Source organism: Macrobrachium nipponense, chromosome 15 (genome assembly GCF_015104395.2).
Source record: "Macrobrachium nipponense isolate FS-2020 chromosome 15, ASM1510439v2, whole genome shotgun sequence".
In the NCBI taxonomy this organism is placed as follows: domain Eukaryota; kingdom Metazoa; phylum Arthropoda; class Malacostraca; order Decapoda; family Palaemonidae; genus Macrobrachium; species Macrobrachium nipponense.
In genome coordinates this window covers 66,843,786-66,862,505 of record NC_087208.1, presented here as the reverse complement: position 1 = coordinate 66,862,505, position 18,720 = coordinate 66,843,786, and the positions used below count along the sequence as shown (strand labels likewise).

The window sequence follows — 18,720 nt, the reverse complement described above, 5'->3', positions numbered from 1 at the left end:
TCGTCCCCTTTTTGCACTTCTGCTGTCTTATGCAGAAGAGTTAGCTCTAACTGTCTCCCTTAGCTCGTATATTAACCCCCAGTCAGCTGTGCAGATACTCACTGTTGTGGTTCCCTTGGCAGGCACATGGTCAGGCTACAGGCCTGTCTTTCTCACTACTTTGGAATGTCCTTGAAGCTATGATTCTTGCTCATGTTTTTATGAGTATCTTCACCCTTGCACATAATAGTGTTTCTAATTTATGTAGCCGAACACTTCTCTCTTGATCCCTTGATTGTTCTTTGAGCTACCCATTTGCTTCTTTATCCCAATGTTACAGTATAGGTCATTCTAACCGCTTGCATTACAGCTATATTCTTGGAATGGACACTAGCCTTATAGGGTTCATAACTTCAAGAAGGGCTCTGGTTCTCAGATCAATCCATATTAAGATTATATATTAGGCCTTATTTTCTGAAAAACAAGGTTTCTTGGGTAATAGTGTGGAGCAGGGAACTGACTTCCTCTCCTGCATCCCTTACCTGACCCAATCTGCATCATTTTGGAAAATCTACTTATCACTGCAATTTTCTGAGGTGTTTTTTTCATTTTTCAGGATTGGTTCATCCTTTTGAGGTAACTTCCATATGACCAGTTGTCTTTTTATGAGTCATGATATATTGTTTTTGTACCCAAACAGGAAAAAGGAAAGTTGTTATATCTGGGAACTGAATAAGAGAGATTCCTCCTCAGATACTCCTTTCCTCTGCCATGACTTTATATATTTTTCTAATCTTCCTTTTGAGGAGAAATCTAAACATAAAGAATGTCTTGCCTCCTTTTTCCCCACATAGATCTGTAATCAGTCCAGGCTAGGGTGACTCGACACATGGCTTGATTATGTTGTGGTGTCTTGGAAGTGAATTATGCCCTAGGGAGTCTATTATAGGGATCCAGCCTTTGATCTTGCATTAAGCATTTGATATACAAGAAGCAGAGTTAGAGCTTTGGTCAACTTGGCTTTGTATATATAACCAATAACTTGGTTATTGTTGCCTGTCAGCAGAAGTAGTGCTTGTTCCTCCTCTACACTGATGGCCTCAACGTCTATCTCCAGCTATGAAACTTGGGAAGTAAAGCTTTCATGGGCTTTTTACATGGGAAACCAGTCTCTTCATGTAAGGGGAAACATCTTCTTTCCCTTGACTTGTAGAAGACTGGAAGTCACGTTAGTCTTGAGTGATATTGTACTTGCTAAAATGTTGTAGGTAGAGGGTCATTCGGTCGTTCTCATGTCGAACAACACCACGGTGGTAGCCTATGTGAACAAACGGAGGCCTGGTTTCACATCAACTTCATGCCTTGACCGTTGAGCTTCACCAGTGGGCGGTCAGCAATTCGGTAGAGCTCTCAGCCAGGTATATCCCAGGGAAACGGAATGTGGTCGTAGACAAACTCAGTCGCCGGGATCAGATCCTAGGCACAGAGTGGTCCCTTCATCAAGTGGTGGCAGACAAGCTTTTCCAGATTTGGGCGAGACCCATGCTGGACCTTTTTGCGGCACTCTTCAACAGGAAGCTGGAGGCGTTCTGTTCAATGGTTCCAGATCCTTTAGCATAGGCAGAGGATGCATTCCAACATCCCTGGGACAACCTGGAGGTGTATGCCCTCCCTCGGTTTTGTTTGATCCGTCAGGTTCTGAACAGCCTGATGAGTTCACAGGGTCTCAGGATGACTTTGGTAGCCCTTCTGTGGCCTCAGGCAGAATGGTTTTCAGATCTGCTGTTGTTGTCAGAGGTTCCGAGGGAGATTCCCCCTTGGCGCCATCTGTGTCAGCCCCATGCGGAAAGGTTCCACCAGTCAGTAGAATCCCTGTCTCTTCACGGTTGGAGGCTATCAAGTATCTCCTCTGAGCGAGAGGCTTTTCTCAGAGAACAGCTGGGCACATGTCCAGCAGTCTTAGAAAGTCGACCTCCTCAGTTTACCAAGGCAAATGGGCGATCTACTGTGATTGGTGTCGTAAACGGGGTTTTTCTCCACTCGTGACCTCTATTCAGCGAATAGCAGACTTTTTAACCTTCCTCAGAGACGAGAAACTTTTGTCTGTTTCTGCTATTAGAGGCTACAGGGCGGCACTGAGTTTGGTGTTACGCCTTAAGGGCATCGACATCTCCTCTTCCTGGGAACTTTCCCTGCTAGTTAAGGGGTTTGAGCAGTCGAGTTCTCCTCCAGAGCTCAAGCCTCCAACGTGGGATGTTTCTTTGGTTCTTAAGAGCTTCACTAAGAGTCCATATGAGCCCTTGCGTCACTCATCTGACAGGAACCTGACACTCAAGACAGTTTTCCTTCTGGCTTTGGCATATTCCAAGAGGGTGGGAGAGCTCCTTGGTCTGAGCTGAGGTGAAGCGCACCAGGGGTTGGGGGTCGATGTCCTTCGAATTTGTCCCGTAATTCATAGCCAAGACCCAAAATCCCTCAGTGCATGATGACAGGTTAATTTCGTTTTCTATTCCTTCACTGACTGACTTTGTGAGTGGTGATGCTCAAGAGCTTTTGTTGTGCCCTGTCCAGGCCCTGAGTTGCCATCTTAAAAGGACTCGGCACCTTAGACCAGGCTGCCGCAGACTTTTTGTTAGCACAGGCCGTACAAAGAAAGAGGTATCTAAGAATACTATCTCTTTTTGGATACGGGAAGCCATCAGACAGGCATACTTGACTCTTAATGATTCCACCACCATGTCTGTGCAGGCTAGAGCGCATGACATTAGAGGTATTGGTCCCCCTCTGGCTTTCAAAAAGAACTTGGCTGTACATAGAGTGCTTGGCGCTGGTACTTGGTTACGCCAGTCCACGTTCACCTCCTTCTATCTTAAGGATGTTGCCCACAGATCTACGGACACGTTTTCCCTGGGTCCTGTGGTGGCTGCCCAACAGGTTGTGTAACTCATAGTTGCCCTTAACACGGCACCTTTGTATCTTACCTAAGATGATTGTGTGGATGAGAGAATGAGTGAGTTGGCTGGTTTCCTTCTTTCTCTTGTACCTTTCCTTCTTCCTTTGGGTGGTTTATGGAATATACACGTCATTTGCTGGACTGGTCTGATACAGGTGAGTAAGGTAGTCATACTGGTAGTGTGGTCGTGCAATATACAAATATCTTACCCGCTATTTGGTAGCATATGCTCCACTCCTTGGCAGGGAGCTGGGAGTAATATAAACCCTGGTGTCTTGGTTTGTTATTGGACAGTCAAAGTATCTCTTTGGTTCCCTATACAATGATTATCCCATATATCATTGTACGTCACTCAGGTTCTGAGTGGTTAGATATCAATTTATCTAGCTTCTCAACAGGCTTCAGTCCCTCTCCAAGAACCATTTCTTTTGAGATGGACTGTTGGGTAGGCCCCCAGCCGGTCTAGGATGTCTTATAACTCCCTCCAAGTACGAGTCTGTCCTATTGTTAAGACCGAAGGTTTGTTCGCGTATGAACAAATGACAAATTTTCTAAGACAATTTGTATTTTTCATAGCTACAAACCTGAGGTCTTAACGTTATACTTTCCACCTCTAGCCACCCCTCTGTTTGTTAAGTTATCCTAAGTTGGGAAAGACTGGCGTAGCGGCGTCGTCCTTGACCACTCCTAACCCAAGCTACGCATGCGTTGCCAAATATCACAAGATTTCTTGCTTTCATCTGCTTTTTAACCGGATCCAGCTAGGCGCTAGAAATGATCCTATCCTATTGTTAAGACCTCAGGTTTGTACTTATGAAAAATACAAATTGTCTCAGAAAATTTGTCATTTTGATTTTATACAGCATTGTAAGTTTATTTTTGTACCTCCATAGGCTGTTCAGCATTACAATAGAATTTTGGAGTATCCCAGAGATAGCATAGCTTAGCCTTTTCACTCCTCCTATGTCCACGTTTTGAACATATATCCATCTCCTTTGGATGTATTAGTGGGGATGATTGAGGGATTACTTGAAATGATGTCCCATTTTTTAGTTTTGCATAAGAAACTTTGTATATATTAGATTGTTTCATTGTTTTATGACATCCAAGTGTTACAGGGAAAAATATTGATTAGTTTAGGGTGACTAGTTCAGAATAGGTAATTGGACTTATTGTAGCCTAAGCCATGAACTGTACACTTACAATCACTAATTTAATGCAGGGAACTGTTTTTTTATTCTGTATTTTTTATAGGTGTGTAAGCTAAATTTTGTGTACATAGGATAGGCTAAGTAGTTGTCAAAGGCTCATGTTTCTATTCCTTTCCAAACCTTTCAACCCATTAGCACCATCAAGAGAGAGAGGTTATTGTAGAGCTGTAGTCATTTCTTGCAACTTGGCCAGCTCTCCCATTTTTTTATTATATTGTACTGTAGTAGTTACTTATCTACCAGAACTGAAGTAAAGTTGGAGATAGAGGAAGCTTTGTTATCTACTTACATTGAGTTTAGTGGGAGTGTGTAATTCTCTCTTTCTCTCATTCTTCCTCTCTTTCTGTCAAACTAAAACTTTTATCATTAATTTTGACTGAAAATCTAATGTACTGACTATTTATCTGTTCTTTATATCATTATTAGTTTTGTCTAGTGTTGCTATTATAGACTAGCTAGCATGGTATAAAAATATGCAAAGTTACTGATTAGGTTCATTGCAATTTGCTTGGATTTTTGAGAGTTTATATATTGTTTCAGCATAGAGTCTGATACCTTTCAATTCTGATCCAATGTTTTTCTGCGGACTGTGCTGATATTGTATTGAAAATTGGTACTTTCATCAGGATCAAGTTTTACAGATTTTGATTTACCCCAAGACCACTCTTATAAAGCTCAAGGTTACATAGATTTTTAGTTTGCATTTATACATTCCTATGATCTAATTATATGACTGGTATTTATTTGCTGATTGTATGCTCATTACCTTTCAGTAAAAACAGAATTTCCTGAGGAAGAAGATGGAAACAGAGGAAGTGGTAACAGTGAGAAAAAGAGACGTCGTACTTGGGAGTTGTGGTCAACTGAAGATAAGAATATATTTTTTGAATCTATTAATGAGTGTGGGAAAGACTTTGAAGCAATTCAGGTAATAATAAATGAGTTAAGTAAAGATTAGTCCAATATTTTGGCTTTTGGAGAAAGAGCTTACCATTTTCTGAATACAGTATACTAGTTTTAGTTCATTTTATTGATACATACTCAATTGTCAGTTGGAATTATATGTCTATTTTTGAAATTGAAATTTTGTTCATGTTGAAAAATTTGTTATTTTGTGTTTGCAGCATTTTATGAGAATTTCATGATGAAGATATATATATTATAAGGTAGATGTTACATTTCAGAATTACGTGACGACGAAACTACGGAAAAAGGGAACTCCTGGCTACCAGATTAAAAATAAAGATCAAGTGCGACACTTCTATTATCGCACGTGGCATAAGATCTCAAAATATATAACATTCAGCGAAGGTTAGATCACGGTTTTAATGTTTTACACATTTTATTATAATTTTTAAAGGTACAGTTCTGTTAATTGAGTCACTCGGTGATAGTTAATTTGAACAAATCTTCAACACAAAATTTTTACATCAGGACTCTCCTTTATGTGGTATGTTGAGTAATACAGAAGGTCATAGTGCTGTATCTTAAGATTGTTCACCACAACTTGTTAGTAAATTGATTCCTTAAGTACTTCTGTTCTTTTGCATTTTGTACTGACCTGTTTTCATTTGAGTATTATACTTGCTTACTTGGTGTAAAGATCCCTGTTTTATGCAATCATAGAATGCTTTCCCTTAATTCTGGTTCAGCTTAGGAGGGGTTAAGCTTTGTATATTTGGTTATATATGGGATTAGGAACTAATATAAATTTGATATATTCTTCAGTGATTTCAGGTTCTGTTGTTGAAGCTTTGAGACTAGGTAATTAGCTATGGTCAAGTAGTTGAGGGCTAAGAAAATTGCTTGTTCATCTGACTATTTAATCTCATTTTTTCTTTGGCTGGCATTGAGTTAAAACATCTTGTATTTTGTACGGTCTTTTTTGTTGATTTGGCAGTTCATTTGTAAACAATAACAGTTTCGATCTCTGTATGTTTCTCTTTTCTAGCAACCTGAAGCTGTCATGTTTGCTTTATTTTGACACACAGTACTGTTCATCAACCTTTGTGTTAATAGTAAGATTTTTTATTTGTATGTTACAGAAGTGCATAATTATTATTACATAGTTGCTTTTTCTGCAGGGTAGGTTGTTTGAACTTCTCCAAAGGATCCACTTAGGTCACCATCTCTGCCTTGTCTGCTTTCTCCTTTTCTGGTCTTTAGACTGCTGAAAAAGGGCCAGGCATTGGGAGTATGTTCCTAGCTAATACCAATCGGGATTTCCTGTGAATATTCGCTGCTGCAAGAGAGGCTCTGATCTTTGATCTTTCACTGGGGCTAAAGCGCTGGAAGAAACTGTTGGTTATTTCAGTGTCTGTGACAGACCTTTGGCAAGACTTCCTAGGAGTGTGCAAATTGGTTCCCTCCTTGTTGGCTGCTTTTTGCGTAAGCTACGTGTGTTTTATGTGTGTGCTCTTTGCACACACTCTTGTGTTCATACGCTATGTTTGTTCAAGTGACCTGCTCATCTGTGGAGAGAACTAGCTGAAAGGCTGAACACATGCACATGCTTTCCAACCCCTTTTGTCTCATTCTCATCCTTCTGTGGATTTCTTCTTGTTCATCTGTGTGACTGACACACACCTTTAAATCTGCAGAGCAGATGGTCAGAGTCAAGTATGGTCCCTGCTCACCTGTTACGACACTGGGATGGTGGTTGTGAATGGTTGTTTTACACAATCGCTTCCAGCCTAGTTATGCATGCCAGTGCATTAACCAGGTAATTCTGTTCCTCAGGTTCTGGATGATTGGAGTTTAATACAAGTAAATAGTTCCTCCTTGGACGAGTGGGTTACATGCTCGCCTACCGATTCGGTAGTTACGAGTCCGACTCCCAGCTCTGCCAACGTGGAATCAGAGGAATTTTTTTCTGGTGATTAGAAATTAATTTTTCGCTAGAATGTGGATCGGATTCCACAATTAGCTGTAGGTCCCGTTATTAGGTAACCAATTGGTTCCTAGCCACGTAAAAATATCTAATACTTTGGGCCAGTTAGCTACCTTTTTCTAGTTCAGGTTAACATAATTAATGTGTTGACTTAGATTAGTCCATTCATCCCATCCCCCTTCCAATGTGGGATTCAGCTAAATAATTACTTGGTAAGGTACTTGTATGAAAATGAAAGAACTACGTCACCTAGAACATTAAGGTGGTAGACGTAAAGGAACAGGCCGAACAGAGGCGATCGGTCAAGCCTACTCCTTGTTTGTCAAGTTGTACCAATGAGGTTATACAGAAGAGTAGGTCATCAGAGGAATATGGGCCTTCTGGCATTTAAGAACATATCTGTTAAAATGATCGTGACGGTTGGTCTGTGACTGTATCGAAGCTCAAAATTGAGCAATGTTAAGGAGGTGTCTATCTGTTCACTGAAATTTGAGAGTGGGTTCTTTGTTATGAAAATCCACTATCAATTTCCTGTATATTTATAAGGTTGCCCAGAGGTCCTTGGACACAATTTCCCTGGCTCCTTTGGTGGCTGCTCAACAAATGGTGTAACTCATCGAGTACCCCTGGCGGGTCAGTTGGTATCTTGTCTAAGATGATGGTATGAATATGAAATGGAGGAGTTAACTGGCCTCCTTCCTTTTCAAATTTCTGTCCCTTTCTTTACTTAGGGCAGTAAGAAGGGAGTACCATCATAAGCTGTAACGGTCAAGGTACAGGTGAGTGAAGTGGCCATACTGTTAGGGTTAGTATCAGTAAGATACCTATCAGTAGCAGGACATTCCTCTCTCTAGCAAGAGGGAGAGGAATGATAACAAACCTACATGAGTGGATGGATTGGTTTGTTAGGTGAACAGATCTTCTTATCTTCCTCGGACGCAATGAACTATGACATTGTGTAAAACCCAGAAGTCTGACTCTATGATATTCATATAAGTCTTAGATTCGGAAATACTGGTCAGTTGTTTCGTAGAATTCTAGTATTCAGAAAACTGATCAAAGGGGGCAAACTTCAAGTTGGTTAATAGTACTTACCTCCCACCAAGAGTAAGTAGATCCTTATGTTAAGACCGAAGGTTTGTTTCGTATATGAACAAATGACAAATTTTTAACTAATTTGTATTTTTCATAACTTACAAACCTGAGGTCTTAACATACAAAGGCCCACCTCTAACCACCCCTCTATCAACTAACCTGGGTTGGAAGAATAACTAACAGGGTCACGAGTTAATAAGGGGTATGTGGGTGGCTCCACAGGTCTCGTGACCAAGCACAGATGCCAATAGTCCCTTGCGTGTACAATTATTTTAAACTTTACCGGTTTCCAGCTGGCGCTGAGTATTTATCCTAATGTTAAGACTTCAGGATTGTAAGTTATGAAAAATACAAATTAGTTAAAAAATTTTCATTTTTATACAATACCAAGCTATTACTAAATCAAAGCCTTCCCTCCTCCCCTCTGATTTTTCATAGACTTTACGGCAATAAATAGAATGACATTGTATGGCTACCGTTGCTTCTACGCTCACATTGCAGTGGTCAGGTTCTGTCCCCCCTCCCCCTTGGCAACTGCCATGTTACTGTGAATTTTAAATTTAAAATGTCATGCAAGCATAATCGTTATCTAAGTAAGTACTTGTAAGGATTATATAAAATTTCATTTTTGTACATGCAACTTCCCCGGCAGATATATACTTAGCTATAGTCTCTGACGTCCCGACAGAATTCAAAACTCGCGGCACACGCGACAGGGGGGTCAGGTGACCAGCCCACTCCCGCCGACTGTGGGTGGCCGGGAACTAGGCAACCATTCCCGTTTTCTAACCAGAATTTTCTGTCGCCGGGAGCAACAACACCGTTGCTTGGTACCTCCTGCTTTGGAATTCTTTTCTCGTTGGCCGAGGATTATCTGTTTGACCTTTGGTGATGTACATTGATCTTTGGTTTTGGCATACGCTTATCGTGGACCGTTTTTTGGATTTTGGTTTGGATACTCTTTAAAATGTCTGACGTGGCACCTGTATTTAGAGTGTGTACGAAAGAGGAATGTAAGGTGAGGCTACCGAAAGCATCGGTGGATCCTCACACGGTCTGTAAAAAATGTAGGGGGAATGATTGTTCTGCGACTAACACCTGTCTGGAATGTGAGGGTTTAACGGAAGTGGAATGGAAGACCTTGGCTTCTTATGTAAGGAAACTTGAGGAAGATAGAGTTAGGAGGGCTTCCATCAGAAGCTCAAGTAGATCCTGCTCTATTGAGCAGGAAGTAGCTCCTAACTCTTCTGTTAATTCACCTGCTCATAGTTTGGTTTCAGCCCCTTCCCCCAGCAGCGAACCTGTAGATGCGTCTACGGAAATGGCTGCAATGAGAGCCTCAATAATCAGCTTGAAATCGCAACTGCAAGCAATGAAGGAGACAGGTAAGCGCAGTGATGTGTGCAGTGATTTGTGCAGTGTTCCCAGTGAAGTGGAGGGGGCGTCTGACCGACTCCGCATTGCTCCTAGGCTTAGACCTCTTTCAGACTCCCAGTCAGATATGTATGTAGCTGTATTTCCGAATTCAGCTATATATATGTCTGCCAGGTAAGTATGAACAAACTTTATTGTGATATAATATCATATTTTGCCTTGCGTTATTTTACTACTGGTTGGTTCAAGTCATATACGCTTGCTGTAGTTACCTCTTCGGATGGCAACCGAGAGGTCTATTGTCTATTATTTTAAGGACATTTAATAGTTACTCCCTGCAGCCTTCCAGGAGTTTCCGATTTATCTTTTACCGTTGTATGGTAGTGTTCTGACGACACAAACGCATCTATATATTTAGCGTTTTCTGTTTCGCTTAAATATACCAGCTTGAGAGTCTCTTTCTGCTCAAAAAATAACGGACCTATTTCTTCGTAGAATAGGGTAGCTGGCAACCCAGACATAAAGTTAAGAGACGACGTTCGTAAGCTGCTGGCTGCTGCTGTGTCTGTGACGGTCTGTCCTCCAGTCCAACCGAGTCAGTAACAGATCGTGCGCTGTCATGCGCGGTAGGTTACGTCTCTCTCTCCTGCGGGATTGACTGACTAACCGTATCTCTGTGCTGGCGGTTACGTCTCTCCTGCGGGATTGACTGACTAACTGTATCTCTGTCCTACAATCACGGACTTTAGCCTAAGATTGGGGGGATTTCTTACGTGAATGAATAAACGTTGCATTCGTTTTGCCTTACTATGTTCAACAGAGTTATCTCTTAATCCTTTCGGTGCTCGTTACCGCACGGTATAGAACTACGAGTCTACCGCAACATTGCACTTTTATATGCTCTTCTGCTTAGGCAAAGCGCAGCCTTATTAGGGAAGTAAGCATACTCGGGGAGGGAATGGATGAGCTTGCTGGGGACCATTTCCTTCCTGAAGAAGTTTGTTTCCCCGAATAGACTGCAATTCAGACCTCCACAGTTTTTTCCTACCGGGAAACTGAAATATTATTCAAGATCTAGGAATGATTCTGAACATCTCTCAGTGCGTCTATCACCTGAGGTGATAGAAAGAAGGTGCCGGACATCTGGATAGGGTTTCAGATGTCCTGGATCTTAATCTGAAAGAAGTAAAAGCAATTCGGTCGTCCCTCCAGTCCTCGAAACGAGTTTTTGGAACCAGTGGTCCAGATCAACTCTGATATTCCACAGCTCTCTCATATCTTAAGAAGTATCTTCTCTCGGTCCCTGTTCGAGTTTACGAGAAAGAGCCTATTATAACAACAGGCGTAGAATGTAACGATCCTCTAGAGGTTCGTTACAGGATTGCAAAAGTCCGTACGAATCGTCTCGATCGACGGCAGCAACTATTGACTTCCGAGTGGAATCTTTCTTTAGAAGTAAGTTGAGAGTTGTGGAGACTTTAGGGACGCCCTTTCATTCTTCTCTTCCGATATGTTGAGGACGAAGAGGCTTCTTCTTCTCTGCTCCCTTATTCTCGATCCGGGATCGGTACCATTAAACGCCATCCTATGATATTGAACGGGGATGGATGTTTAGTCTCTTTTCCCCTTTTTCAATCGCTTAGGAAATGTAATAAGAGGATTTATGACGTCACAGGGAGCGGACAATGACGCTGATCGCCCCATGTTGGCCTTCAGGATCCTGGATTCACAGAGGTCACATCCTTCCTAGTTCACTTTCCAAGGACCACCTTTTTCCGAGAGAGTCGGTCTACTCTAACTCGAAAGGTACCTATAACCTCTCCGCTCTGAGTCTGACTACGTTCAGACTTTCGAGATGTTGACAGGAATAAGATTACCGTCTTCCATTTCCGTCTGAAGAATGGGATAAGCTGGCAGTCGCAACTATTAAAGAATACGCAAATATGTTGTTGACGGCCTTTGGGCTCAGAGATTTGCGTCTGTCAAACAACAAAGCCCTTCACGATCTTTGAGTTCTGTGGAATCTCGAAACTCGCTCATCATCTACTTTTTGTCTCACCTGTTTTCTCGGAGTCAGACACTCGTGCGAGATCAGGCGACATATAGTAGCCCTGAGTTTCTTGTTGACGAAGTCGGTTGCGTTTATACACCCCGATGATCGTGTAACATGAGACCAGGTTGGACTGTCAGGCATTCTTCCTTCGGGACTGAATCGCCTTTTTGCTCCTCGCTTTTTTCTCCTTGGCACCAGAAGCTCGAGAGTCAGGAGTTGATTCGCTGACGACGTTGGGTTGCGTTGATACACCCCACAAGGTTTGCTTAGATTGAATCGCCCAGGCTGTCCAGACACTCATCCTTCAGCGAAGAATAGTGCCTTATGGTCTTCAGGGTACAGCCTTGCTGTCCTTGATTCGTCTGACTGGTCAACTGGTCGGTCACCTGACTTTAGTACAGACGGACTGACTGTGCATGTCCAGATCGAAGCTTTCAATATGGAACTTAGATGTAGTCTGAAGTTCTTGATGTCAAAGCATTCGAACCTCTCCTACCTGTTAACTTCTTGCATGCGATCAGGAAGGCCTTCTTCTAACCACCCTAGATACGACAAAGAGGGTTAGTGAGATTTTAAGCCATCGTCACAAGTTTTGGCTTTAGAGAACACAAGGCGGTGTGCTCTCTAAGCCTTCCGTTGTGGCCTAAGAATGGAAACCCGTTTTGTCCTTGGGCCAGGAGCTTGGAACGCAAGGATGGCACAAGTTAGTGGGCAGGAGCCAGAGAGAGTCCTGTGCCCTGTCGGGTCTCTCAAGTTTTATTTTATCCACATAAAACTCAAGAAAGTCGAAGTCATTCGGGGGCAATCTGGCGTGTTTCGAAAAAGAGACCCGTAACTTGCCCATATCGAAGAACACCCTGGCTTTAGTGTTAAGGAGTTCTTTCAAAAATGCTCCTTCATTGTGTTTGCACAAAGATTTGAAATCTTTTTATCTGAATGCTCACGCGGTGAGGGCGCGGCCTCGGAAGCATTTTCAACAGAGCATGGCACTCAGCAACATCCTGAGTACCATGTTTTAGCGAAGCAACTCTGTGTTCACTTCACACTCCCTGTGAGATGTAAAGATGGCATATGAGATCTGCTGCTCGCTAGGGCCATACGTGTCTGCAGACACAATCTTGGGGGCAAGAAGTACCACTCATCCTATCCTGTAGAAAATGAGAAAATGGTTAGGAAGAGCTCTTAATTTAGTTGTTGAGTCGCCGACAACGGCGACTTCTTAACTCTTAAGCCTTAGTTAACACACCTTAACTTTTGGCTAGGTTGGTCAGGTGGTGATATATATATTTATATATATATATATTTATTTTACTTCTTAGCCCTCATGGTATGGTCAATATGGTCTAGTCACATTGTGGTCACGCCCCCGTTGACAGATCATCTGGAGTGCACCAGCTTTATAGGTCTCTACCTCGCTGGCAACTCTAGTAAAGCAGAAGCAGACTTGGGTGACAGTAATCACGAAGTCAGCTATGCTAACAGGTGGAACCAAGATGTAAATCATCTGCATGCATTTGTTTCCCAAAATCCTTCTATTCTGTCCCTTCCCACCTCCAACGGTGGGATTCAGCTATATATATATCTGACAGGTAAGTTTCATGAACAAAATTATATTGTTATGATACAATAAAGTTTGTTCATACTTACCTGGCAAATATATATAATCAAGTACCCACCCACCTCCCCTCAGGGGACAGTGGAAATAAAAATTATGAATAGAAAATGGGAATGGTTCCTGATACCCGCCTCCCAGCGGCGGGAATGGGTACTAACCACCTGGCCAACCACTGCGTGTGTCGGAAGTTTTTTAAATTCTGTCGGACTTCAGAAAATACAGCTATATATATATCTGCCAGGTAAGTATGAACAAACTTTATTGTATCATAACAATATCATTTTATTATAAAAAATGTCATTTTTCTCCAGTAAGCCTTAGGAGAGGTAGGAAGTTTTCTTTGCAAGGGTCTTTTAGTGCCTCTCCTTGTTCCATGCTCAGTATGGACCCTTCAGGTGCGTCAGCTATTGCAATAAAGGGTTCAGTAAGAGACAACCAGATGGGAGGTTGGAATTTTTGCCTTCTTTCTCCCTTCATTCTGACTTCAAGTTCTTTTCTAACCTTCCTGTTCTCTTATGCTGTGAAGGGGATGGATGGGAGACTCCTGTAGGTGATCCTCAGGGATATCTTGGGAGTGTTGGCTTCACTTATAGACGAAGCTCAGGGAGAAGTCAGCCTGGAAATTCTTGGGCACACTTTTGAGTGTTCTAGATTCCATACAGTAAATTTATTCCCTTACTGTGGTATCCTCTTAAGATAAATTGGTATGTCCATTCAATGGCCTTTAAATGCCTTAGGTATGTCTGACTGAAATATAAACTGTATTTTGTAGTTAATTGAATAATCTGGTAAGCACACTGATACTTGGCAGTCTAATCTTGTTAGGTGGCATGTTTGGTTCTAGGGTAACTGATCCATCATGTACTGCTCTCTTCCCCACCCACTAGAACATTTTGGCATGTGTTTGTTTGTCTTGAAATGTAATCATTCATGTCAGTGTGATCTTTCATATTTAACCAATTTGCTGCATAACAAACTGGCTGATCTAGTCTAGTGCAGGTGCATTGTAGCTGAACTATTCTTTGAATGTGTCTTGCTGTTATGCCTTTCCTCTTGTGTATGGATGTATATTTGCAATCGTTAGTATTGAATATCATGCTTGTTTTCATTCAATAAAATTTTCATGTTTCAGTGTTCAGTATTTTTTTTTCAGACAAAGGTTTAGGGAAACATTGAATTTTGGTCATTGGATTAAGGCCTTACTAGTTACAAAATGGGAAATTTTTTGTACTAGTGTGCATATGACTTATACCAGATAATTCAAAAGCCTTCTCCTTTGAAGTTTAGAGAAAATGCCAGAATTTTTTATGAGGAATTGTTATTACAGGTGTGTTAGTCATGAACTTTGCTGGTTCTCAAATGAATTTCATTTTTAGCAAAAATTTTAAAACTTTCTCTTTCTCTCTCTTTTTATTTTACAGGAGTCAAGAAGGTGACCCAGGAACTATATGGTCTTATTAATTATGGGGAATTACGAAAAAAGATTGGCAGTACTTTAGATGAACGTAAAGCTCAAAAACTTCAGGAACTGATCAGGAAAGGATCTACTAGTGTCAGAGTGAAAGGGAAAAGTGTCAGGGTTCGAACACCTATCTGTCGTGCCTTGAAGAAGTTGAATCAGATTGAAGGTTAGTATTTACTAAGTAGTTTTATTTTATTTTGTTTTACTAAACTTTTCTTCTTATTTTTTTATTTTATGCATGACACTTACCTGGCAGGTATATATATAGCTGTATTTTCTGAAGTCCGACAGAATTTAAAAAACTTCCGACACACGCAGTGGTCGGCCAGGTGGTTAGTACCCATTCCCGCCGCTGGGAGGCGGGTATCAGGAACCATTCCCATTTTCTATTCATAAATTTTCTGTCGCCGGTACTGAAAACACCTGTTTTCAGTACCTCCGGCTTAGGATTTTGGAAACTTCATTTGCCGCTAAGTATCCTAATTGTCTTTTAATTTATTTACTTGGATTTGTGGCTAGGCATACGCTATCTTAAATTGATTTGAATTTGATTCATTTTTGCATAAGATATCTGAATCTAGTTAGGCTAGTTTCAGAGGGTGTTGTCTGCAAAGATAGGGTGTGGCTACCGAAAGCTTCGGTAGTTCCGCACTTGGGGGGCGCAATTAATCAGTAAACATGTCTATTTCCGTAAGGAAAAAGTATGATTCGTATGTACGCAATTAATCAGTAAACGTGTCCTAATTCCGTAAGGAAAAAGTTTGTTTAGTATGTACGCAATTAATCAATTACGAAAGTCAGGGTAGTGATACTGCTAACCTTCCGGTAGACTTTATTTTGCCTAACGCTGTAGTATGGCCTACGGGTTATGACTATGTCTGCGAGAGGTGATCGCTCTCCTTCATTGTTGTGGAAGAGTGCTACTTCTGTTTTTGTTACGCCTAACCCTGTATTGTTGCCTTCGGGCCCTAAAACAGTGTCCTGTAGAGGTTATTGCCCTTTCTCTTATACTATTTCGATTCGTAACTTAGAATCGAAAGTGCTTGCTTTAGAGAGCAATAGTGAAGTGGCTAAGTGCAGTGACAGTGCCCCTTGTGTAGTGGAGGGTGCGTCAGATCGGCCTTATAACGCCTCTAGGTCTAGACCTCTGTTGAACTCCCAGAACAAGGGAGAGGGCATGTCGAAAGCCGAAGGAGGGTTACAGGGAACCCCAACCGATCTGGCGTGCCTTCGGCAGTTTCTGATGAAAATCCCCAGACTGCCAAAGTGCGTGCACATGCACGAATCCTGAAGGATTGCTTCTCGTCCTCCGAGGCGTCCTCCCCGCACAAGGGTTGGAGCTCTCGGAAGGACTCGCCCCCTCTAAGAAGCTTTATAGAAGAGGGACGCTTCACAGTCCCCTCTCCCTCGTTATGTGTTTCAGTGAGAAGTAAGAAGGCGAAAGTTGCCTGATCACGTGTACGTCTTTCCACCAAGAAATATGAAAAAGAAGGCAGTTTCTCTCGCTTGTTTTGACGCCTGTCAGGAGCGTGACGCTTTTCTGCACGCTTATTTGGACGATCGGCTTGAACAGGACACTCGGATGACGCACACACCAGTGGACGCCGAGCGTCCTCGCCAGTGGCCGCCGAGCGCGCACCAGGACGCCGAGCGTCCTCGCCAGTGGATGCCGAGCGTCCTCGCCAGTGGACGCCGAGCGCGCACCAGAACGTTTCTGTTGAACTCTTCAAGCTCTTGTTTAAGATTTGAGCCTCAAGAAAGTGAACAGAACTTCGTCTTCGAAACCCAGCAAGACCTCGGGTTTCGTGAATTCAAGAGGTCTCTGTCAATATTATATTGCTTTTCGCAAAGGTGGATGGAGTTAAGGAAAGCTCAAGGGAAGATCTCGTTTTCTCTACCTCAGTCAAGACTTTGAGATAAGACAGTTACGGGTTATGTAAACGGCTCGACGTCCTGAACGTCAGGATTTTCGGCAACGTTCAGTAGGATTCTTGCAAAGGCACTCATCAAAAGGACGCTCTTCAGGAAAGCGCAAGACAGGACTTCCTTTGCCATACTGGCCAATAAATTTTAAAGCTTTTTAGACCATCTGAAAGGGTTTTTTCAGATGATAGATTTTGTTAGTTTCTAGTCGAGACTTCCATGCCGATTGAACATCGTCGTTCTACCTACCGTAAGCCCAGTCTCTTAACAGGATTCTTGTCCCTTCCTTGTTTGAGACGGGAATCGAAAAATAAAAGGCTCGACTTCCTGGATTACGTTTTGTCAATTCAGTGACTTTCCCCCATTGACAATATACTATCGTTTTGTCAAGTAAGTGGGTCTCCCCTCATTGACAAAATATCTCTCTGTACCGTTAATGGGTTAGTTCTCATTACATAACATCTCATTAACTTGATATTGCGTAAGCGAATAAGGACAAGGTTCGGAAGAGCTCTCATTCCTCATTCGCAGACTCGTACAAGAAATAGACTTGTAGACTACGTCAATGAACGCTTATGTCCAGTATCTAAGAAGCTTGAGCTGTCTGCTTCGATTCTCTAAGTTTTGTTCATGAAACTTGCCTGTCAGATATGTATGTAGCTGTGTTTCCGAATTCAGCTATATATATGTCTGCCAGGTAAGTATGAAAAAAAACTTTATTGTGATATATCATTTTTTGCCTTGCGTTATTTTACTACTAGTTGGTTCAAGTCATATACGCTTGCTGTAGTTACCGCTTCTGGAGGGCAACCGAGATCTCTATTGGCTATTATTTTAAGGACATTTAATCGTTACTCCCTGCAGCCTTCCGGGAGTTTCCGAGTTATCTTTACCGATGTATGTAGTGTTCTGACGACACAAACGCATCTATATATTTAGCGTTGTCGGTTGCGCTTAAATATACCAGTTTCAGAGTCTTTCTGCTCAATAAATAACGGACTCGATCTCTTCGTAGAATAGGGTAGCTGGCAACCAGACATAAAGTTAGAGACGACGTTCGTAAGCTGCTGGCGGCTGCTGTCACGCTGTGTCTGACTCTGTCGGTCTGTCCTCCAGTCCATCCGAGCCAGTAACAGATCGTGCGCTGTCATGCGCGGTAGGTTACGTCTCTCTCTCCTGCGGGATTGACTGACTAACTGTTTATCTGTCCTACAATCACGGACTTTAGCCTACGATTGAGGGGATTTCTTACGTGAATGAATAAACGTTGCATTCGTTTTGCTTTACTATGTTCAACAGAGTTATCTCTTAATCCTTTTGGTTCTCGTTACCGCACGGTATAGAACTACGAGTCTACCGCAACATTGCACTTTTATATGCTCTCCTGCTTAGGCAACCGCAGCCTTATTAGGGAAGTAAGCATACTCGGGGAGGGAATGGATGAGCTTGCTGGGGACCATTTCCTTCCTGAAGAAGTTTGTTTCCCCGAATAGACTGCAATGCAGACCACAGTTTTTTACTACCTGGGAAACTGAAATATTATTCAAGATCTAGGAATGATTCTGTACATCTCTTCAGTGCGTCTATCCACCTTGAGGTGATAGAAAGAAGGTGCCGGACATCTGGGTAGGGTTTCAGATGTCCTGGATCTTAATCTGAAAGAAGTAAAAGCGATTCGGTAGTCCCTCCAGTCCTCGAAACGAGTTTTTGGGAACCAGTGGTCCAGATCAACTCTGATATTCCACAGCTCTCATCATATCTTTAAGAGTATCTTGTCTCGGTCCCTGTTCGAGTTTACGAGAAAGAGCCTATTATAACAACAGGCGTAGAATAACGATCATCTAGAGGTTCGTTACAGAATTGCAAAAGTCCGTACGAATCGTCTCGATCGACGGCAGCAACGATAGATTACTAACCATGCTAGGTATTTTAATTAAGTAGGTGTTCTTTTTATGGTGTTTCTGAGCGGGTTATTTCCTCTTCAGTATGTGGAAGTGTAATGTTTACGTTAGCTTTGTGTGTGGTTCAGGTGGTCTAACTTATCCTAGCATGAATGCCCCTGTAAGAGAGGGCTAGGGTTTCCTGTCAACAATTGGGGTTCCCGTCCAGTTGTCAGAAACCCTTGTTGTTAGCTTTCTCAACAAACAGGTCACATCCTAGTTGAG

The 18,720-nt window shown here is 42.2% G+C and overlaps 1 protein-coding gene across 1 annotated transcript in view; it reads left to right on the top strand.

The window, feature by feature from the left end:
- Window positions 1-18,720, top strand: part of LOC135195029 (serine-rich adhesin for platelets-like) — a 155,544-nt gene that overhangs the window by 12,395 nt on the left and 124,429 nt on the right. Inside the window, exons 4-6 of the mRNA XM_064221342.1 lie at window positions 4,917-5,071; window positions 5,328-5,454; window positions 14,592-14,798. Of these exons, the coding sequence (XP_064077412.1) occupies window positions 4,917-5,071; window positions 5,328-5,454; window positions 14,592-14,798 (489 nt within the window). The remainder of the gene's footprint in view (window positions 1-4,916; window positions 5,072-5,327; window positions 5,455-14,591; window positions 14,799-18,720) is intronic.